Genomic DNA, 23,057 nt, shown 5'->3' with positions numbered 1-23,057 from the left:
TAAGATTGGTATTCAGCCCTTTATAGGGTCCCTCGGTGCCTCTTTTCTGACACACAACCTCCTCAAATATTTCTTGGGAAGGTTTGTATCATATTGACATCCTCGTAAATTTTCAGCAAAATTTGTCAAAACAGGGAGCTTTTTAAAGTTCTTGTCTCACAGTTCAACTGAGCTTAGGGTCTGCGAGAAAAGCCTTTAGCCAATCATTTGAATACCTTTGATATGCTGGAAGGGCAGGTATCACTAGAAGCATTTTTATGCATGAGCACTAATTCCAACAGGTCCAGAACTTCTGATCAGAAGGAAGATTATACCCATGTTGAATGTTCAATGGGAGTCAGCAAAGCGCATCAAGAGATAATTTCCCAAATTCCACCTTGAGAACATGCTTAAAAAGGCATATTATTGTTAAGATTATACCCACTTGTAGGCTAAGAGGGGCATATTATTGTTATAGCAAAATATAGATGGGTAAGTCAGGAAAGATGGGTACAGATCCCCAGTATTAATATCCTCATTGGAGAGGAATATGATAGCATAACACCACTGGTAAACATCAGAATATTCAATGTTATCTGAGAGAGAGAACCTCATTTAGTAAATGGTTCTACTTCCAGTTGACCAAAGAGAGGGATACAGAATAGCAGGATCAATGGGGCTCTCTAATCCTTTTGCTTCATGCGAAATAATTTCTCCTGATTCAGAATTTATCTCAACTATCAAGGTGTTTTGAAATACCCTGGCAGACCTCCTTCCGAGCTTTAGTAAGAGGCAGAAGTTGAGCCTCTTCCACCAGCGTCTAGTGCCAACATTTGCTGGAAAGAACTTTGGGGACAAACGAATTGGAATCCAGCATGTATGAAGCTTAATCTTCACTAAATCCAGGCTAGAACACTTTGAACAATTCGAAGTTCTTGGGTAAATTATAACAAGAATATTCTTCCAACAAAGAAAAAATAGTTTAAAATGCCTCTTGATGAAGCCGACGAGTGGTTGAAGCCATCCATAATTTTAGGTCGGTCTTTGAAAAAAACATTTTGAGTCTATGACACAAACTTAGGATTTTTTTGACTGCCTAGACTTCTTATTGAAGATCTCCACAGAGGTGAAGATAGCTGATGGACGCGAGAGATAAGAGAGGGGTGAGAAAGCAGGGCGATGGGGTCCCTCCCGCTGATGTGGAAGACATCAACCAAACTCAATTTACAATGACGTAAACCAAACTCGATTTACAAAGAGGGCTTCCTGCCCTTGTACAGGAGTAGGGATCCTAAAAGAAACTTACATATAAGTTTTTTATATTCAATACATAACTTTTTTGTGTATAATTTCGCTTCATGTTGCTTGGTCCATAAAAACTTCAGCCTTACATATCTCAAAAAAAAACTAACATGTATCACATCAGTTGCACGTCAAAAGACAATTTCCATGAGTTAGAATTTTTAAAGATTCATCAATACAGATATCCTTCGAGTGTTTTTCAAGAAGGCATAACCAGAGAAGCCGTGGCGTGTCACAGAGACTTGTTAGTGAGATAGGTCTCTTATATGGCTAATGGGCCTTGTTCTATTAGCCCATTAGCCACTTACTCTCTTTCTCTCTCCTAGGGTATAAATATCCTTCTATTGTAACTTATGAAGTATGAGACTATTCTTCCTTTTCCTTACCTCATCGACTCCTCTTCTCCTCCTAACCCCAACCTAGATTGGGTTTAACATGGTATCAGAGCAGTGCTCTTGATCCATTGCTGTGCCCTAGTCCCTGGCCCTCTGCTGCCACTGTCTGCTGGCCAGACTCACCAGCTTCGCCAGTGGACCTCTGGCCCAGCCAGCTGCAGCTAACCCCTCGGCCAGCCGCAGCCAGCCAAGCCAGCCGCAGCAAGCCAAGCCAGCCGCAGCCCGCCCAGCCAGCTGCAACTAGCCCTCGGCCAGCCGCAGCCCGCCAAGCCAGCCGCAGCCCGCCCAGCCAGCTGTAGCTAGCCCTTCGGCCAGCCGCAGCAAGCCAAGCCAGCCGCAGCCCACCCAGCCAGCTGCAGCTAGCCCTCGGCCAGCCGCAGCCAGCCGCAGCTGGCCATCGGCCAGCTGCAGCAAGCCAAGCCAGCCGCAGCTCGCCATCGGCCAGCTGCAGCAAGCCAAGCCACCCGCAGCTCGCCATCGGCCAGCTGCAGCAAGCCAAGCCAGCCGCAGCCCGCCCAGCCAGCTGCAGCTAGCCCTCGGCCAGCCGCAGCAAGCCAAGCCAGCTGCAGCCCGCCCAGCCAGCTGCAACTAGCCCTCGGCCAGCCGCAGCCCGCCCAACCAGCTGCAGCTAGCCCTCGGCCAGCCGCAGCCAGCCAGCCAGCCAGCCGCAGCTAGCCCTCGGCCAGCCGCAGCCAGCCCTCGGCCAGCCGCAGCCAGTCAAGCCAGCCGCAGCCCGCCCAGCTAGCCGCAGCTAGCCCTTGGCCAACCGCAGCCAACCAAGCCAGCCGCAGCCCGCCCAGCTAGCCGCAGCTAGCCCACGGCCAGCCGCAGCCAGCCACGCCCGCCGCAGCCCGCCTAGCCTTCGTCTCCTACTATGACGACCGACTCTACCCTCTACTCAGGGAATCTTCCCCCTGAAGCCAACCCGGCGCCGTCTCCCGTCTTCACGGCCGCCGACTTTGGGAGAGATCTCCCATCCCCTAAGATTGGTCTACCTCTACCGCCTGCCCCAGACTGCTGTCGGTTTAATGCTCCGCAACTCCTCGCCTGGATCAAGTTTGTCGAGTCTACGCTGAAGGGCTGTCTCCTCCACAAACACCTGATATGTCCGCCCTTGCCGTCGACCGATCCGCACTATGTTGCCTTTGACGCCGAACAGAACTTTGTCCATTCCTGGCTGCTGAACCACACGCTCTCCCCTTCGGTCTACGACAAGTTTCTACATCTGACTACTCCGAAGGAAATTTGAGATCATGCCCACAAGTACTGTGGTCACGATGCCGACCATTGGAGGATCTTCTCTCTAGTGGAGCGAGCTGGTGCCCTCCGCCAAGGAACCATGTCCATCATGGACTATAGTTTGGCCCACACTGCACTATGGCGGGAAGTTGACTACTATATGCCCGTTGACAATCCGAACGGCGTTGACCGTCGTCACACACTTCGTCTTCGTTTTCTGTCCTTTCTTGACCGCCTCAACGCCGAGTATGCCGAGGTTCGGCGACGAACACTGCACACCAAGGGTACTCTCCCGGATTTCGAAGCAGTGGTCAAGGAATTGATAGAGCTGGAGAGCAGTCTCCGTCCTGACCGCTCTGAGGTGGAGACTCCTGCTGAATCGACTGCCCTGCTGTCCCGTCCTGGTGACTCTTCTGGTCTGCTGCCCCGTCCGACTGAGCAACCCAAACCCCTTGCCCCGGACCCGGCCCCGGACCCGGCCCCGGACCCACAGGACAAGCTGCTTTGCACCTACTGTGGCAAGCGCCGTCATACGGCGAAGCGCTGCAGGAAGAAGCAGCTTGACCTTCAGGCCGCCAAAGATGCTAAAGCACATGTCCCTGCAGCCCAATACGCGTCCCCTTCTCCGTCCAGCAGCTCTGTGGTGACCATGGAACAGTTGCAGACCGACCTTGCCCGTTTGACTGCTCAGTTGACTGCCCTGCAGACCCAGCCTATGGCCTCCTTCGGGACGTTTGGTGCGTTACTTGCCTCTTCTCCAGATCAGTGGTACTGTGGACATACGGCTCTCACAGCCCCTCTCGTGTCGGATACCACTTGGGTACTTGATACGGGGGCCACGGAACACATGACCCCGTTCAATCACCGCTTCGTATCCTATGAGCGGCATGTTGGGACTCGTGCTGTCCTCACCGCCGGAGGTGGACGTCTTCAAGTGGCCGGCATTGGGGCTATCCACGTGGATGGTCTCGGTCTCATTCGAAACGTCCTCCATGTTCCGTCTCTCCATGCCCTGCTTATGTCTCCGCAGCGACTTGTCGATGCGGTTCAGTGTTGTATTCAACCTGACGGGATCTTTTTGTCTAACAAGGTGCGGAAGACTACACTGATTAGGCGGGACCGGGGGCTGCTGCTGTTCGATGATGGGGGCAGATCGTGCTTCATGGTGCAGCAAAGTCTTCGACCAGCAGCTGATCCTCGCCAAGACCGCCTCCAGCTTGCTCATCAGCGCCTCAGGCATCCACCGTTCTCGACTTTACAGCGTCTGTTTCCGTCTTTATGTATGGACCTGGACCTTAAGACAGTTGTTTGTGAGGCGTGCCAGTTAGCCAAACATCGACGCTCGTCTTTTCCCCCATCTGTTTCTCATACGACAGTGCCGCTGTATCGTATTCACAGTGATGTCTGGGGCCCGGCTCCGCAGCCCAGTCTGAAGGGGCACCGCTGGTTTTTGATCTTCGTCGACGAGGCCACCCGCTACACGTGGACTTGCTTCCAGCTAAGTCGGCTGTAGCAGCCACTGTTTGGCAGTTTTGTGAGATGGTTCAGACCTAGTTTGACCGTCCCATTCAGCGTTTCCGCTCGGACAACGCTCGAGACTACGTCAACCAGCAGTTGGAGTCTTACTTTGCCGGGCAGGGTGTTCTCCATGAGACGTCGTGCGTTGCCACCCCGGAGCAAAATGGCAAGGCAGAACGTCGCATTGGCTATGTGACGTCTACTGCCCGCACCCTACTGCTGAATTATTGCGTCCCCTGGACGTATTGGGGCGAAGCCGTCTTAACGGCCACTCACCTCATCAACCGTCTGCCCTCTCAGCCTCTTCGGTTCAGCAGTCCGATTGATCGGATGTCTACTGCCTTTCCCGCCGTGACATTGCGTACCAACCTTCTTCCTTGTGTCTTCGGTTGCACTGCGTATGTTCATGACACGGCACCCACCTTGACGAAGCTCGATGCCCGGGCCCTCAAGTGCATCTTCGTCGGCTACTCGTCACTCCAAAAAGGGTACAAATGCTATCACCCGTCCACTAGACGGTTCTTTATTTCTGTGAATGTCACCTTCGCCGAATTTCAACCCTTCTTTGGCTCTTCCTCCTCGTCCGGTCTTTTGCCGGGCGAGACTTCTTCGGCTCCCCCCTTGGAGCCCTTCCTTGTCGTGGAGCCCGCTGCTCCTTTTCCTCCCACGGATGTCGCTCTTGCTCCTCCACTCGATTCTCATGCTTTTCCTCCTGCGGTGGCCTCCGACCCACTTCCTCCGACGGTGTCTCCCCTGGAGTTTTCCTCTACTCATCCTGGGCTCACCCCTACTGTTCCTTCGTCTCCGTCATCACCTCCGTCCGAGCCCTCTGCCCGTGCTGCGACATCCTCTCCCTCCACTGCTTCCGCTCCTTCCCTGTCTGGCCATCCCTCTCCTTCGCCTTCCTCCGAGGATGATGATGCCTCTCTTGGCTGGCCAATTGCTCTTCGCAAAGGGGTCCGTCAGTGCACTCGCACAACCCTTTACCCACTTTCTCACTACCTTTCCTATGACCAACTGAGTCCTCCCTACCGTCTGTTTTTGACCCGCATTGCTTCGGTTTCTGTCCCACGCCGCCTTGCCGATGCTATCGCTTGTCCTCATTAGAAAGCGGCGATGGACGAAGAAATGCACGCCTTGATCAAAAACCACACGTGGGATGTGGTTCCTCTTCCGCCTAGTAAGAAGGCCGTGGGCTGCAAGTGGGTTCATACCCCGAAGCACTGTGTTGACGGGTCCCTTGAGCGTCGCAAGTCCTACGGTGTTGATTATTTCGAGACCTTTTCTCCCGTGGCGAAGATGGAATCTGTCCGTCTACTCTTGGCTCTTGCTGCTCATCATGGGTGGTTGATTCGGCAATTTGATGTCAAGAACGCCTTTCTCCACGACGATCTTGAGGAAGAGGTCTACATGAGCCATCCTCCCGGGTACCCTCTTGGTCCTCGGGGCACCGTCTGTCGATTGCGGAAGTCCTTGTATGGACTGAAGCAGTCTCCGCGGATGTGGTTAGGTCGCTTCTCTTCCGTCATGTGTGCTGAAGGCTACACCCAGAGCAACGGCGATGCTACCATCTTCTTTCGTCATAGCCCGACCGGGGTCGCTATCCTGGTGGTCTATGTCGACGATATCCTGATTACCGGTTCGGATACTGTTGAAGCTTCTCGTCTTGGACTCGCTCTTGCTCAGGAATTTGAGATTAAGGCACTCGGCCCCCTTCGTAATTTTTTGGGCCTTGAGGTCGCCTACTCGTCTCGCGGCATCTTCGTCTCCCAGCAGAAGTACACCGTCGACCTGCTGACACTGACTGGCATGACCGATTGCTCTCCCCGCCGGACGCCTATTGATCCCAACGTGAAGTTGGGTGAAGGGGGCGACTCCCCGCCGGTCAACCACTATTAGTATCAGCAGCTGGTAGGGAAGCTCCTGTATTTGACCCACACTCGCCCGACATCAGCTTCGCCGTCAACCTCCTCACTCTCCGCATGAGATCCATCGCCAGTCAGCCAATCGGGTCCTTGCCTACCTGAAAGGCTGCCCCGGGAAGGGACTCCTCTTCCCACGGAGCTCCGACACGACTGTGAAGGTATATACGGATGCTGACTTTGTCGGGTCCGTTGTCGACTATCGTTCCACCACCGGGTACTGCGCCTTCGTGTTCGGTGGCCTTGTCAGCTGGAAAAACAGTAAGCATGACAAAGTGTCCCGCTCTAGTACCGAGGCGGAATTTCGGGCCCTTGCTGATGGGGCTTCTGAAGCCCAGTGGATCCACGGGATTTTGCACGAAGTTCGTGTCAAGTATTCCGGCCCAATCCACTTCTACTGCGACAACAAGTCAGCTATTGCTCTGGCCAAAAATCCTGGCCAGACCGGCCGGATCAAGCACATGGAGCGAGACCGCTACTTCTTCAAGGAGCGGATGGACGAGGGCATCTTCGACCTCCATTTTGTGTCTTCCTCCGACCAGGCCGCCGATGTCCTGACCAAGGGCCTGTCTAATCCCGTCCTGGTGCGTGCTGTATCCAAGCTCGGCACGGATGACATCCATACCTCGCTTGCGGGGGGCTGTTGGTGAGATAGGTCTCTTATATGGCTAATGGGCCTTGTTCTATTAGCCCATTAGCCACTTACTCTCTTTCTCTCTCCTAGGGTATAAATATCCTTCTATTGTAACTTATCAAGTATGAGAGTATTCTTCCTCTTCCGTACCTCATCGACTCCTCTTCTCCTCCTAACCCCAACCTAGATTGGGTTTAACAAGACTCATCCTTCTACAGTTAAAAACATAATATAGTCCATCAGGAGATTATGTTCATTTTCATCACCACCGAGAACACGAAGTCACTAGGAGATAAAGCATGATATCAAACCTGGAGAACTGATCTCGAGAAAATAACAGATATTCCCGTTTTAAGCATCTTCCAAACGTTACCCCCACAAGATTCAAAAGATGCCCGTTTCCATATGTCACTCAGGGTAATTCGTGGCAAAAAAATTGGCCTGCCAATACCAAATGGAGTAAGTAATTCCGGATATCTCATTGCACTGGGAAGACTGTAAACAGCCCAAGATAATGTTTCGCCGAAATAGAGGAAAGAAAGACAGTGGACTTTGAAAAAAAAATGGTTGAGCACTCGGAATATAAGTTCAGCATGAATAATGAAAACAAAACAGTTTTTTGAATAAATGAAAACAATCTTGCAAGATATTTTTTAGTCGCTACTAAACAGAAGAAGCAGAGATCCAGGTTTACTTGAACAAATGATTTTAAACTATTGTTCAAAGAATTCCTAAAAATAAATTTGGATTTCTAGTGCTCCAAAGTATCTGATGCATATCACGAAGACTGCCATTTCAAAACTTCCATTAATCAACTCTAATGTAGTCTTCCAGATAAAACAGTTTGACGGGAAACGTGAAAAAAAAAACCAGGTTTTAACGTCCAAGGACTCCCAGAAACAGATGCAACATATCAGAAACCAATATTTAATAAGATTGACTGGTGTGACGGCCACAGGGAGCTGTGGATTCTGACAATGTGTCAGACCAAACTTCAAAATCGAGGGATTCATTGACCTAAAAATAGAAAAACAATCCGTGACATAGGATAGAAAAAACTGAGAAAAAAATGAATATAATAGTGGCAAATTTTGAATCTAAATTTAGGAGAATATGTGCAAAAAATGTATAAACTAAGTAAATTTTCTGTGGAAAGTAAGCACATTTTAATAAGGTATGAACGGATAAAAACCTCATATTGGTCTCAGAAGTTTGACTTTCTGCGTCATAATCTACTGAGGCTTCCGGAATAGAGGGGATGAATCCAATCCAGGCAAAAAATTTCCTCACAAGCCTCTCTCGAGGTCCGGTAGATGAAAAAAATCCCTGATAACGAAGTGCTGCCCTTTGTGAAGCCAGCCAAATTGGAAGTTCTCCAGCCTCAGGCTGAGAATATTCCGGCAGATCGGTAAAGGGAACCTGAGTCTGGGCGTTAAGAGCATTTGGATACGCCTGATCCTCAAGCCACTTCTTAAAATTTTTTATCAAAGCTTTGAAATCATCCATTTGAGTGGATTTTTGTAAAGCCTAAGAAATATGGAAAAAGCAACAACGACAAAACCAGTTAACAATTAATAAACTTCAAGGTAGCCGTCCAAATTGGTAAAATGTATAATTCACTAAGAAAATTACTTTTTTTTTTTGAAAAATAATTCACTAAGAAAATTACAACTTGAATTTATGGAAAGTATGCCAACACTTACGGTGAACGTGAAAGTATTTTATGACAGAAGAGTCTGTGTCTGAGGAATAATCAGCAAAAATGAACTTTCTTTTATTCCGAATGGGAAAACACCACATGGACTTTGACTTTACCCCTAGTATGGGCCATTAGGGAATCCACATGACCACAGGATAAGTAAAATAATTTTTTTTTGAATGAAGAATGAGTAAAATAAGGGTAGCTTATCACTACATAATCTTACCCTAATGTTTCAGATCCTCCACTTTGTTATATAACTATAACTTTACCCACGTTAGTACATACACTGGCACATGAGCCAAAAATATAACCCTTAAATATAAGATCTCAAGCCCCTTTCTTCTCACTGTTTCCCCTTGCTGAGTCTCCCGAAGCATTAAAAATGAATTCTTTTGCCAAAATGCTTCATTGACTTGAATGATGTCATTAAGTGGACATCAAAATGCTACACCTGCCATCCCTCTATCACTCCACGATCAAGAGAAATCATTTAGCTTCAGCGAGCAATCAAAGGAACAGGATCAAGAAGATGAGGAAAGGGATGGCTGGGAAAGTGAGTCTTCACCTTGATCACTTCTTGCTTTGTCAGCTCCCTCTCAATGATGTTAAGGTTCTGAGAACAGAAAATGGCTGGCTTAAATACCTGCAACTCATTCCATGGTCGGAAGCTGATTGGAGGAGGAAGACCTTCCTGGAGGCAGAGGCTGGATGCAGAGGGAGTATTTGATAGAGACCTTGAAGTAGGTCCAAGTAGGTCTCTATTGAAGGAGGAAATACTTGAAGAAAAGGAAGAACTACATATGGATTGGTTGAGAACACATTTGACACAGTGGCAGTAGAGGCCCCATAGCCGTCTGTACACTTCCTGGGGAGCGTCTCCAGTACCAACTTGGCCCTTGCATAAGGACCATCTCCCATATGAGTCCGCCTCTCCACTATCTCTCCTGCTTCCACCATTCTTCACCCTTCTAGCCTTCTCATTTTGGGGGCAAAATGTATTTATGGAGCACTAACCATAGAACAAAAGGCGGAACAAACCTGGGAAGGGTTGGATATCATATCAGTATTCTTCTTGTCAAGACATAACACGTCAAGTTCATGTGCTACATTTCTCTAGATGATGACTAGCTGTTATAACGGGTCTTGTAATCACCATCTATATATACGTGCACGTTCCACCATTTTAGAAATCAATCTTTTTGGCTTGTTTCCTTGAAGGTGGTCGAGCATTTTCCCTAAGAGTCTCTTCATCTTCTATCTTCATCCGCGTGGGCTCGTCGGCTCAAGCACAAACTTGGCATGGTATCAGAGTAACCAGAGCACAATCACCTTGCTGACAATCGAGGCCTAGAGGCAGCAAAGGACAAGGTGATGGTGGAGTTTCCAATGAGATCCACAGTCTTCATTACCCCATCATTCTCCTTTTACAACTCTCTCCCAACTGAGCGGGATTGAGTCTGTGACTTGGCTATTTGTGGAGCTACTCCTCGTCAGCAACTAAGCAGGAGCTACTCCTTGTCAGTGAGAGATGAGCATCCTGCCAACTTATTTGGAGGGTGTCTGTCATCTAATGGCAGCAGCCGAAATCTTCTTTTCTCTCTATTCGTGCCATAAGAGCTTCTTGCCAAGATCGTGAACCCTGACGATGATACACTACTTTCTCAGCAGCCTGCACACATGCGGCATGCACATGCAGTTTTTCCTCCAAACTGTTAGGGACAGTATCCTTGATCAGAAAGACTGCTTGAATGCACCTTGCTGACTCATACGCATCTGCTTTGTCATCTGACTGACTGGGACAGCAAACGAGTACAATATCGGACTACGACTGCCAAATACTCCCAAGTGTGGGACGCCATATCTTCGAGGTGTGATCATTCCTGGCCCCCTTATTCTCTTCGTCAAGTCTGGTGCTTTCATTGAAATTGTTCCTTCCTCTCTCATTCTCTTCATCAAGTTCATTATCAATATGTGATCATTTAGCTTAGCCAATTTCATTTTGCTTATATGAAGAAAGAAGAGGTTACGCTTCAGATGAATACCAACCAGAGTATTAGACAACTTCATCTTGGGGACAAATGTTATTCAAACCTTCCCATCACCGCACTCCACAACCTATTTACAGGGGAAAACCTATATCACTTGACAATTTTTTTTTTTTGTGAAAACATATGAGACGGTCACCCGAACAAATCGGTAACCACCTGATAAGTACATGGTTAGAGCCCTAGGGCTCTATTACATGTATACATTTTCCTCTTCCCTCTTCATCCCTGTCATGAGGAAAACCATTATTATTATTTTTTTTTGAACAATAAAGAAGATCACCCAGCTTGGTGATCCTCTGTACACGTGGACAGGAGGGATCTAGGCCAAAAACAAATGGCCCATCATGCCCCCCATACCCTCCACCTCATCCAGGACCAAACCAACAAAACACAAGTCTCTCCACTTCATTAATAGCCCTGTCCACCGACATTGCCCAACTATATCGCCCAAAGCACCGCGAATCTCAGCCCCCGCTCCTTGTCAAACCCATGTTGACGCTACGGCAGTGTGGCCCATAAGACCGAGCTCGACGTAATCTCTGCTAGTCCCTGGCTAGCTCATATCGCACGAGTGAGCCGACATTGGAAAAAAAGATGCTCGCACTCCTCTTCCTCCTCCGTATACAGAAGGCATAATGATGATTCTGCTGGGAAAAACCTTCAACGTCTCACGCGGGTCATTGTCCGCTTCCTGGCGAGCATCCAGGCAAACACCCTAACCTTTAGAGGTATCTTTTGCCTCCAAATTGAGTGACATGCCCCTAAGATGATTGGGTCCTCATTGTGGTGTGTTCTCAACCTCTGGTATACTCCTCGGCTGGAGAACGGACCCGATGCCCATACCCACCCATCTGTCATCCCCTCCATTGGCCTCCAGTTGCTCAGTGTTTGCATAAGGCTTAAGAAATCCTCCACCTGCTGATTAGATAAGATGGTCGCAAAAGTTGGACACCATACACCAACCCAACACTCTTCTACCAAAGCTTGCCGATGACGGGCTAGGGCATACAGACGAGGGAACAGGTCTCGAAATCGTCCATGCGATATCCAATTATCCATTCAAACCCTAAAGCCGGCGCCATTCCCCAATTGGGCCCAGAAAAACTCCCTGACCAAGGGAAACACCTTCCTCATCCCTCTCCAAAAGGCCGACTCCCCCCTCACCTTGTCCATCAAATTCTCCCAACCCAAATTGGAGCCGTATCTGTCCCTCACTACATCCTTAATCAAGTCATCCTCTGGTCCCAAGATCCGTCTAACCCATTTCGTCAGTAGAGCCACATTCAGTGTATCTAGGTCAGGTACTCCAAGTCCACCCTGTTTAGGTCAGGTACGCCATGCCACGCCCCTCCCCTGCATTTTCCCCCTTCCAAAAGAATCTCCGCATGAGCCCGCTCAGGCGTTTCTTAACACCCACCGGAATTTTAAACACGAATAGATAATAGGTTGGTATTGCTGATAATACAGATCGCAATAGCACTAGTCTATCCCCTCGCGACAGAACTCTCTGTTTCCATCCTTCCAAGCTTCTTTCCACCTTCTCCACCATTGGTTGCCAATCTGTTTTTTGTAGGTTACTGAGAGATAGGGGTAGCCCCAGGTATCTCATAGGCAGTGATCCCACTGGCGTTTCAAGCACACTGGCACACTGGGTCTCCTCCTTCGGCGATAGACCAAAACCCGCAAATCCCGAACAATCCGCGAACACCCGCAGGAGTGCCACCAAATTCTTGGCCTCCTCCACCGATCCCTCGATGAAGAACAATGTATCATTGGCATACTGTAACAGAGGGATGCCCAATGGTTGGCTCGGCGTCTGGAAACCTCTAATACGACCCCTCCCACATACCAAGGATGTACTTATGGTTAATACATCAGCTGCCAGAACAAAAAGCATCGGTGCTAGAGGACACCCTTGTCTCATCCCTCTCTGCGGTCTAATCCACCCCCCTTTTGGGCGTCCATTTACCAACACCGCAAAAGACTGAGACGTCACGCATCGCTTCACCCATTTGATCCATTCCTCCGGGAAACCCCTCCTTCGTAACGATGCCCATAGGAATCACCAATCCAAAGAGTCTTATGCCTTCGCAAAATCTACCTTCCACATGAACCCCTTGGTCCCATTCTCCTTCCACAAAGCAATAATCTCCCCTGCCAAGACCTTCTATCTCCTGGGAGAGCCCGTCTGTAGAGGCCTTCCCCTCGGAAGATCACCTCATTTCTGTGTAGCCAGATTCCCCAGAGCACTGTCAGAGTCGGCCCCCCACTTCTCTAAGTCTGGGACCGGTCCTCTGCATGGACTCCCAAAAGGCCTCCTCTGATGACGCGTTCACCGCCAAGTGTGCTTGGGTGGCCCAAATTGTGCGAAAGGGCATCCAAAAAATAAATGATTGCAATGCTCGTCATCTCTTGTGCACAACACGCATACCGTCGGGACATCTAGATACATCCTCTTGAGAAAGATGCAGGGCATCAGTCTCTTTCGGAGTAAGAGCCACCCAAAAATCTTGACCTTAAGCGGAACCTTAAGATGCTAGATGGCTCGACGCACCTGGATCATATTTTTGTCTTCCTCGTTGCCCAGATGGCTTTCCCCACTGAGAAAGGAGATTTTGTCTAATCCCAACCATCTGATTCCCCCAGGTTAGGCAGATCTGATTTAGAGCTTGTTGCAAGCCCAAGAATAGAGCGGCAATGTCTCTTGCTGTAAAAGGATGATGAACTGGAATGTAGTGGCTGTACTTACTCAACCGATCGACCACGACCATGATGGAATTGAACCCCCCCAAACAGGGTAGGCCTTCTATGAAATCCATGGAGAGATCCTCCCAAACCTGATTGGGGATGGATAGCAGTTGCAGGAATCCCCAAGGGTCAGAAGAGATGATTTGTTCAGGAGACACCTGTGGCACTGGTTAACGTGCCCTTTGACATCTCTCTTCATGCCCCGCCAGTAGAATTGCTGCTTTCGTCGTTGATACGTGCACAAAAACCTTGCATGTCCCCCGTCCGCCTGAGAATGAAATGCCGCCAAGATTGCTGGGATGAGTTTGGATGAAGATGATAAGACAATACATCCCTTGAATAGCAGTAATCCATCTCTAGTATTGTAGCCTTGAGTGATGTGGCTCCCATCATTGATATCAGCCACAAGTTTCTGAAGAGCAATGTCTTGCTCTAGCTCGCTGCGAATGGTGTCGACATCTTGCCAAATAGGTGCTGATATTGAGCACAGGGTAGCTTCTTCCATGGCGGGAAAATGTGACAATGCATCAGCCACCTTGTTTAATCTGCCTCCCTTGTAACAGATATCAAACGAGAACCCATCAACTTTAAAACCCACTTATGAAAGGGACCTGGTATCTCTCGTTGTTCAAATAAGTACTTCAAGCTGTATTGATCTGTGCCGATAGTAAAACGCCAAAATAGAAGATAGTGCTGCCACTTCTGGACTGCCCACACAATGGGAATGAGCTCTCTCGTAGGTGGAGCATGCCTGTACGGTGAGGGGGAACGCCTTGCTGAAGTAGGCGATCGGACGTCCCTGCTGCATGAGGACTGCACACACGCGGAGCTCGGAAGCATCAGTTTCAATGCAGAAGTGCTGGGAAAAGTCAGCCAGGGTCAAGACAGGGGCTGCCGAGAGTGCTGTCTGGAGTGTGACGAAAGCGTGTTGACTCTCCTCATCCCACTTGAAGGCGTCTTTCTTTAGCAGTTGTGAGAGAGGCTAAGCCAAAGATGCATAATTAGCACAAACCACCCGCCGATAATAGCTGGTTAAGCCCAAGAAGCCCTGCAGCTGGTGCACATTGGGGGGAATCCGCCATTCCAGAATAGCCGCCACCTTGTTGGGATCCGTGGTGACCCCTTGAGCGGATACCACGTGACCCAAATACTCCAGCTGGCCTTGGGCAAAGTGACATTTCTTTGCATTCACATGGAGTTGGTAGTCCGATAGGACCTTGAAGACGGTGTGGAGGTGGTGCCTGTGCGAAGCGAGATCCCTGCTGTACACCAAAATGTCATAAAAAAAACCAGTACAAATCTGCGCAGGAAGGGCTAGAGGATGTTGTTCATGAGGGCTTGGAAGGTAGCCGTCTTGGGAATGTCTTCCTCGTGCATGCGTATTTGATGATAGCCTGATTTTAAATCCAGTTAAGAGAAAACAGCCATCCCATGCAACTCCTCCAACAGTTCTTCCACCACGGGAATCTGAAATTTGTCAGGGGTTGTGAATTTGTTCGGGGCCCGATAATCCACACAACAACGCCACTGGCCATCCTTCTTCAGCACCAACAGCACCGGGCTAGAGTAAAGGCTGGAGGAGTGGCGGATTATCCCCTGAGTGAGTTGCTCTTGAATGACACGCTCCAACTCATTTTTTTTAGCATTGGAATAGCGGCAAGGCCGTACATTGACTTGAGCCACTCTGGGCTGTAGTACGATGCAATGATCCACCTCCCGTGAGGGTGGCAGACCCATCATCTCTTGAAAAACGCCGGGAAAAGCGCCTCTTATTGCGACCTCGATGGGATCTGTGGAGTGCTGCAAAAGGGCAAGAGAAACTCGGGCTGTTAGGTGGAACTCTGCCGAATGTTCCCCCCCCCCCCATTGGCTTCTCCTGCAGTTTGACATCGCTGACGATCCCTCATGATCCCCACGCAGCGTATGGAGTAAACAATCGATGCTAAAACGCAGCATCAATAAATCATAATTTGCTTCCATCCATCCCAATGTCCGCAGCCATTGGATTCCCAGAATGACTTCGACCCCGATTCTTTCAAGCGACAAAAAGACTTTAACAATGGTAAGGCCTTAAACCAAGATCTGCAGACCCTGACACATCTGATGGCCTTGTAGTCAATGAGCATCATCCATGATAAGATGTGCATCACATCTGATCACATATGTCATATGGAGGAAAGTCCATTAACGGTGTGCCGAGATCCCGCAACAATTGCCGGCAAATCAAGTTGTGGGTCGCACGACTGTCAATCAAAATCGCAACCTGTCGCTTCTGAATGGTCCCCACTCTCAAAGTGCCCTGAGAGGCTACTCACGACAAGACATTTAGCCCCGCCTTAGCCCTGTGGAGTCTCGACGTCATCCGAAGAAGGGCGGAAGTCCTCTCCTTGAACCAGGTAAAGTCTCAGTTCTCGTTTACAACAGTGACCCGGTGTAAATTTGTCATCACAATGGAAACAAAGACCCTTCTCCTTGCGACTCTTCCATTCATCTTCAATAAGTCCCACATATGACTTGCGGATTCTCCCTGTGTGTACCGCCGCTGCAGCGGATGGGAAGGTGCGGTCGCCTTGGTTGGTCATTGGGGGTCGTTCCCGGCTGCCACCCTTCTGAGCCATGGGCAGCTTCTTGTGGATGCTCTTCATAACCGCTGCCAATTGGTGTTCTGCTTCGAGGGCCAAATCATGCAATTCATCCAGGTTCTGTGATTTTGCATGCTGCACCTCAGTGAGGATCTCGGGGAGGAGGGCCAACACAAATGCCTTCGCGAGGACACCTTGGGGTACAGAATGTGCATAGCCAGCTAGTTGCTCAAATTCTGCAATGAGCTCTTCCACCAAGCCCGTTTGCTGAAGTTTGAATAAACGTTGATAAGCCTCGTCCGATGATTAACCAAAGCGCTTGGCAAGGCGGAGGCAAAAGTCGGCCCAACAGCAAAATCCAAACTGGTCATTCCAATAACAAAAACAGTTGAGCGCCTTACCTTCCAGATGCAACGCCACTAGCTGCAGGCATTCTTGCGGACGAGTCTAGTGAAGGTGAAAGTACTGCTCCACCCGACATAGCCGCCCTTCCGGGTTCTCCCCATCAAAACAGGGGATATCCCCCTTGCGGTAGAGTCGTTGACGATCTGTGTTGTCGTGTCGGGGGTGGTGACCTCGTCCATCTGCCTCCCACTCGAATGAGGGTTCATCTCCATGCGTCTCCTCATCAGCCACCGCTTGGGCATCCTCAGCCCCTCCATAATGCGGCAAGATGTGAGGTGGGCATCCCCGGGGGTCACTCCATTCCTCGCCCAAGGGGTTGACCCGGCCTCGAGATCCTCGACCACGTTCATTCTCCATTGGAAAGGGATACCGATGAGCCATTCTGAGCAATTCGGGCAACCAGTTCAAGTGTTGGCGGTCCCCCGCCAGTGGTTCTTGGTCCAGCTCTCTCCGGGTTGGACCCATGGGACATTCCTCTCGACCTCTGTGACGGAGCGCCAGCGAGCGCAGACGAGGATGTGAAGGTAACGGCACCAACGGGGGAATGCGCTCACCTTGCCCCCACCGGATAGGAGGAGACACCCAAGTTTGCTCCCGTGCCCCCCCCCCCCCAAGTACCGTCCCGCCCAAGGGGTGGGCGGAAAGGGTAAGGGCCAGCCACTGGTCGCCCCTATTGTGACAGGATTGGAGTGATGTAGCCCAAAAGCCCATCTTCTGAGGCCCATTAGCAAGCTGTGGCCCAAGAAGGAGATTCTTCCAGAACTGACAGGATCTGCAGAAAGATACCTAGAGCCCCTCAAAATCCTCTGACAGGATTTTCTTTGACAAGATCTTCTGACAGGATTATCTCTGACAGGATTTTCTCTAACAAGATCTTCTGACAGAATCCTCTGCCAGATCCTTCGTCTGCCAGGATCTCTGCTCTAATTTGTCAGATCTGCATATCTTCTGTTTTGTCACATCAGGATCTTCTTGAGCCACACAAATATCTCCTGACAGCTTCTACAAGCCCCACAATCTGCAGGATATCTCTGCTCAGGCCTGGCAGGCTGCTTATCCTCTGTCTTAGTTTGTCAGAATTATTTTTCTCAATGTTTTGACTTGTCTTGTCATGGGTACAGTCATTATGGACGACCCTACACTTCTTGTGGCCTATATACGGCCCCCATGTACCCTTGACTGAGGATTATGGAAATCTATTGTCTTGTTGGAACTGTTGTTTCTCCCCTCTGAGTGTTCTCTTTGTTAGAGAGTGCTTGTGTGCTTGTGGATTCAAGTACAACCCCTTGTGGACTTAAGGGTTGGAGAAGCTAGTTCTGTGGATTCAGGACTTAGCTACTTCAAGTAGAACAAGGCTTGTGGACTCAAGTCGTGTTCCTACACCGTTCGTGTGCTAAGGCTACGTCATGGAGGGCGATGGTTGGGCCAACGATGGCGAATCATTGATCAGGGAGGGCCCTCCCGCAGGTGACCTAGGACCTGTGCAAGGATCCCCGTTGTCTGCTGCCCATTTTCCAGTGAGCATGGCGAAGACGCATGCCAAAGCTTCCTCTGTCAACCTTCGCAATTCGGCCATCTGCGTCAATAATCTGTCAATGACATTGGTGGTGTCACGAATTGAAATGGTCAAACTCTGGATCTGCTCCTCCACTTCTTCAAACCTCGCCATCGTGATCCCCCTCGTCATGGCAGAGTCGTTGGCTCTGATACCAAATTGTTCAGACCCCGTTTCCCGCTTAAGTAGGAGTAGAGGTTTCGGGGCGGATTCAACAAAAACAGTGCATTACCAAACGTAAAGGTCCGAACACGGGAAAGAGAGAAAGAGAGATTCAGCGAGGGGAGGGAGTGAAGCAAGGAGGGACGCCGAGCCCCAGGAAGAGTCCTTCTGTGCAGCTAGCCTTTCGGTTGCTCTGTAGTCTGGAGGAGGGAAAGAGAGAACAAGGGAAGATTAGGTTAGGGTACAATGGATCCGTCAGCAGGAGAAGGGAGAGAAGAAGTGTACCGTTCTTTGCCTGCCTTCTTTTTCTTTGATCCCTCCTTTTACAGTGGGGCTCGATCCCGTGACCTCTGCCCTACTGGGCTCTGTTGTAGGTCGTGGGCCAAACTGTGGCCCACGGCACTCCCTCTGATAGACTCGTAGTGGATTCCTAACACATACCTCCTGGAGAAATTGCAGAGAGTATGGCCTGTGCAGTTAAAATGGCTGCCCCCAAACCTAAGCCTTTGTTCCAAACTCAGACAGGAAAACACCAGAGAAAACAGTCTTCCAGTGATATATGATCGCAGTCAAAGCCTCCATGTGGAGATGACAAAGGATCATCTCTGATGCAGCTATTGTGGGCCCCCCCTCCACACTATGGTAACATGCTGGAAGCTACATGGGCTCCTTGCTTGGGGGATGTCAACCAAGAAAGGTTTAGGTAGGAAAGAGAGTATACATAAAATGAAATGAACACCTGCCGACAGTCAGCTGACCTGATTCTTATTATTACAATCAAACAATTAGAGTTGAAAAAAGGAAAAACTAAAAAGATATAAACATGACTAACAGAGAGAAAAGCGTAACCAGACCTTCCCTTGTTTAAGTTAATATTCTCGGCCTCCCACAGTAAAGCAGGTTTATGGTATCCTAAAAATCTTTAAGCAAACACTAAATAACACAAGTTTTTGGCAAAATGCTCCCCCTTGATGATGAAAATGTTCAAACAACATTCCCTATAAAATAAATATGACGAAAACATGCCAAAGGAGAGGACTACACGGTTGGAGAGAGAGGTGGAGATATAAAAGACAGAAGAGCCACCAAATAGTTAGTTCATTCATAACTAAACACCCAACTATTTACCGAGAACCCTTCTCCATCATTTTTTTCCAGATTACAACCTGACTTCATGATTGGAGCATATCACAACATATCAGGAGAGCACAGCACATCAGGCTCAGGATAAATGGAAAAATTGTGATTAAGAATTGAATGAATCAAAGAGTGAAAAAAAACCCATAGTTTCTGTTGAAAATAAAGGGAATCTATGCAGGAATATGACGTGCTAGGTCATGTCAAAATAGTTAAAAAAAATTGTTAATAAGTCCAACTCCAATGATATTTTTTGCTCTCCGAAATATATAATCTCCAGTATAGAATACTCCACCAAGGAGGCATACAGGAAACTGCAACTGACCTCATTTATCAAAATACCAAGCCTTCTGAGGGGCCTTGAAACACCAAACAATATTTTTTGTAAAAGTCTTGATTGTAGATAATCCAGCTTCTCAATGATAAGAAAACCTTTCTCCCTTTCTGTGGTGTATCCACGCCTATATTACATTCAAATGTCAGAAAAAAAGAACATGAAGCTAAAAAAAAGTACGGAAATGGATTCAAGAGCTTAAAATTTTATCAGAACATGGTAGAACTAAGGAGTTGAATTTCCTCTGCAGATAATGTTTGCTCAATGAACGAAATATACCTGAATATTATCGCATTGGACTCAGAAGCCTTTTTCCAGTCAACATATATAGGCAAGGTCAACAGGTAGTCTGTATTCAATGCATCAGTTAAGAGCAAGTCCTGAGCTGATAACTCTTCGAATTGAGCATTCCTTAGCAATTTCATGAAGACATGCTGAAAGTGTTGAGGAACAACGCTGAAAGCAGAATATCTACCGATGAAAACATTGTCACTATGTACGAAATATTTATTTATAACTCGTTTATTCTTTGAGGATGGCCAACAGACGAATAAATGAGGTGGCAAACAAGGAGGCAGATTATAATGCCTATGGAGGTCCAAGTTATTAAAAAAATCTTAATTTTTAACCAAAAAAAATCAAAGTTTCAGAGAAAACTAGGGTTTGGCGCGAGTAAACTCAAAATAAGCAGCGTATTATATGGCCAGTGTCTGGATCCTTAACTTTCGTATTCACGTCACAGAAAAGAAATAAAACTTATAATTTTTTAAAGTAAAATCACACAAACTAAAGATAATTTCTTCATAGACTAGAAGACAAACACAAGAAGGGTTTTGTAAATTTTAAATGAGAATGTGGGGCTTGATTAATTCTTCAGTTATAATATTAGTGGCAAGGATGACAAAGATGATGATGGGTCATTAATTGACCTTTCATAATTATTGTCAATTGTACTGATCTCTTGGAAGACGAAGAGACTAGAGATTGAGCAAAAAGAATAAAAGCCAAAAAACATTCATTTCACAAATGCGATATAGGTACATTTAAATAACCTCTCTTACAACGGCTAGTTTAACGGCTAGTTTTACTAGCCATTACTTACCCGATCTGTCATTTGAACAGATTGGTTAATGGGCTTGTTGGCCCAATACAACATAGATTTATTTTGAGCGTGTAAATACCAGGCTTTACACATATATTTTATCTATATCCAACAATTATGTCTATATTTACTCTTTCAGATGATGGGGGATGACGAGCGGTCATCATCCTGGACATACATATGCGGCTAGATAATGGCAATGATGATGATGATTTTGCCCTCGTCACCCTGTTTACAAACAGTAACAATGATGAGAATGATTTCATCATTGTCAACCAAAGATGATGAATTCGCCATGATCCAATAAACCCAATGAAGTTAAAAAGACACTTCTAGAAGCACCCAATCTGTTTCTGCAACTCTAATCACCTGGAGTTTTTATTTTGTAATATGTCACATCCATCAGATAAGGTGGATATAGATAAACCAATATTCCTGATGGTGATTATTGAGCATCATCATTGCAGAAAAATGGCACAACCACAAGGTCAAGAAAATACAGCATATTCACTAATTGTTTCCGCACCACAAAATTTATTTTTAAGATTTATGCATGCTAACCTGGAAGCCTTTTCCTGGAGAGCCCTACTTCTTCCAGCAGAAGAACTAAAAAGGAACTTCATGTCGAAGTTGTCATAGAAATCTCGAAACTTTGAAATGTTTTCTGTCAATTTTCCCGCAGCATTATCTGGCGAGTCCTCTCCGTTGCTCGATATTGAAGTTGATAAATGCAAGGGCGACCTATTTTCACGTTCTTCCGCATGCATTAATGAATGGTACGTTCGCATCTCTTCCAGGACACTCTTGTGCTCAGCATGGAGAATCAAATCCAAACACCTATATTGCATTCAAGTAAGCATAACGAGTTTCAATGGATAAGCCTCATTTTTTAATAAAAAAGAAAAATAAATAAACGGCCTCAGGAGGAAGAGTTTCCCATTTAATTCACACTATACGTTTATTCGTGGAAAAGCCTAAAATGCACAGAATGAAGGACAAAAGATAAGAAAAGAAGAGCATCTTGGAATAGCAGGAAGATTAAACAATTCTACATCCAAATAATGACTAAATATTTTTTTATTCTTGGATCACTCTGTCTAGAACCATGCTTCACAGATGACAAAATCTGTCTACCAGCAACCTGAAAAGACCACAAAAAACCTGAAATCGGGTCCATCATGGTGGTGCGAGGAAGTTTACTAATTTTCCTATTTGAGGAAGATGAATTATGGCCCACAAATACAAGTTCTAGAGAACCATTTGTGCACAGAGAAAGCAATGTCTTTGAAAAATTAAAAAAGAAAACAACCCAGCAGCTCATAACCGCGGAAAACAAAAAAAACCATACTTTGCAAAGCGACGGAATTCTTCTGCTTCCTTCTCCGACGAGAACATGGAGACGACCCCATCAAGAAGATCCTCCTTGGAAACATGGATGTACTTCTGTCTGGGCACATGAATTCCCGAAATATCCCTCTTCTCGTCCACATCCGAATCGCCCTCATCCCCGACGACCGAGCTCCCCGCCGCTTCCGAAATCCCGTCGGCGACCAATTCCTCCTCCTCCGAATGAATTCTCAGCGTCTCCAGCTCCAAAGACCCCGTCGAGGAAGCCGTGGCGCGGCACGCGACGACGGAGACAGCGCGGCGGCGAGGGGGAAAACTGGGCGTGGAAAGCCGCCGCGAGCGCGGAGAAGAGAAGAAGAAGGGGCCGAGGGGGGCGTACAAGGTCCGCGACATGGCTGTAGGCTATGGCGATCGAAGCTCGGGGGGTAATTCAGCCGCGGCGAGCTCCCAGTCCCGCCATAGCCGCGAGCTCGATAGTCTTCTTCTCGCGCTTGTGGCTGAATTTTAAAGCTCCGGCACGGTTGACGATCTTCTCTCCGCTCGTTTCTTACCGTCATCCGTCATCCGTCCCAAACCTCGGACCCAGAAGTGGACCCAAAGTAGGGATCTGTAGCCGTCGTTCGTCAGTCCTACATGCGTCATCCGTCGTCCCCTGTTTGTCTCTCGTCCGTCCATCGTCTATCACCAGTCGTCTGTCGTCATTAAATGCATGTCTCCCATCTGTCGTATGTCATTGTTAAATGGCTATCTCCCATCCATTCCTTACCATCCTCCGTCATCCGTCCCAAACCTCGGAGCCAGAAGTGGACCCAAAGTAGGGATTTGTAGCCGTCGTTCGTCAGTCCTGCATACGTCATCCACCGTCCCCTGTTTGTCTCTCGTCCGTCCATCGAACGTCATCGTTAAATGGTTGTCTCCCATCCAATTCTTACCGTCATCTGTCATC

The 23,057-nt window shown here is 48.0% G+C and overlaps 1 protein-coding gene across 8 annotated transcripts in view; it reads right to left on the bottom strand.

Annotated features, from left to right (window-relative positions):
* Positions 1-22,580, bottom strand: part of LOC144716534 (DUF3754 family protein, putative (DUF3754)) — a 31,503-nt gene extending 8,923 nt beyond the window's left edge. For all 8 annotated transcript variants that reach the window (XM_078591671.1, XM_078591670.1, XM_078591674.1 and 5 more), the window contains exons 1-6: positions 22,113-22,580; positions 21,326-21,601; positions 19,942-20,118; positions 19,654-19,789; positions 8,182-8,516; positions 7,301-7,430 (exon numbers count right to left, since the gene is read on the bottom strand). In XM_078591671.1, the coding sequence (XP_078447797.1) occupies positions 7,301-7,430; positions 8,182-8,516; positions 19,654-19,789; positions 19,942-20,118; positions 21,326-21,601; positions 22,113-22,504 (1,446 nt within the window). In that variant the 5' untranslated portion in view covers positions 22,505-22,580. The remainder of the gene's footprint in view (positions 1-7,300; positions 7,431-8,181; positions 8,517-19,653; positions 19,790-19,941; positions 20,119-21,325; positions 21,602-22,112) is intronic.
* Positions 22,581-23,057: the final 477 nt, after the last annotated feature.

This window comes from Wolffia australiana, chromosome 2 (genome assembly GCF_029677425.1).
Source record: "Wolffia australiana isolate 7733 chromosome 2, ASM2967742v1".
Taxonomy (NCBI): Eukaryota; Viridiplantae; Streptophyta; class Magnoliopsida; order Alismatales; family Araceae; genus Wolffia; species Wolffia australiana.
Note: the sequence above shows the minus strand (reverse complement) of the source record. Positions and strands in the feature narration are given on the sequence as shown.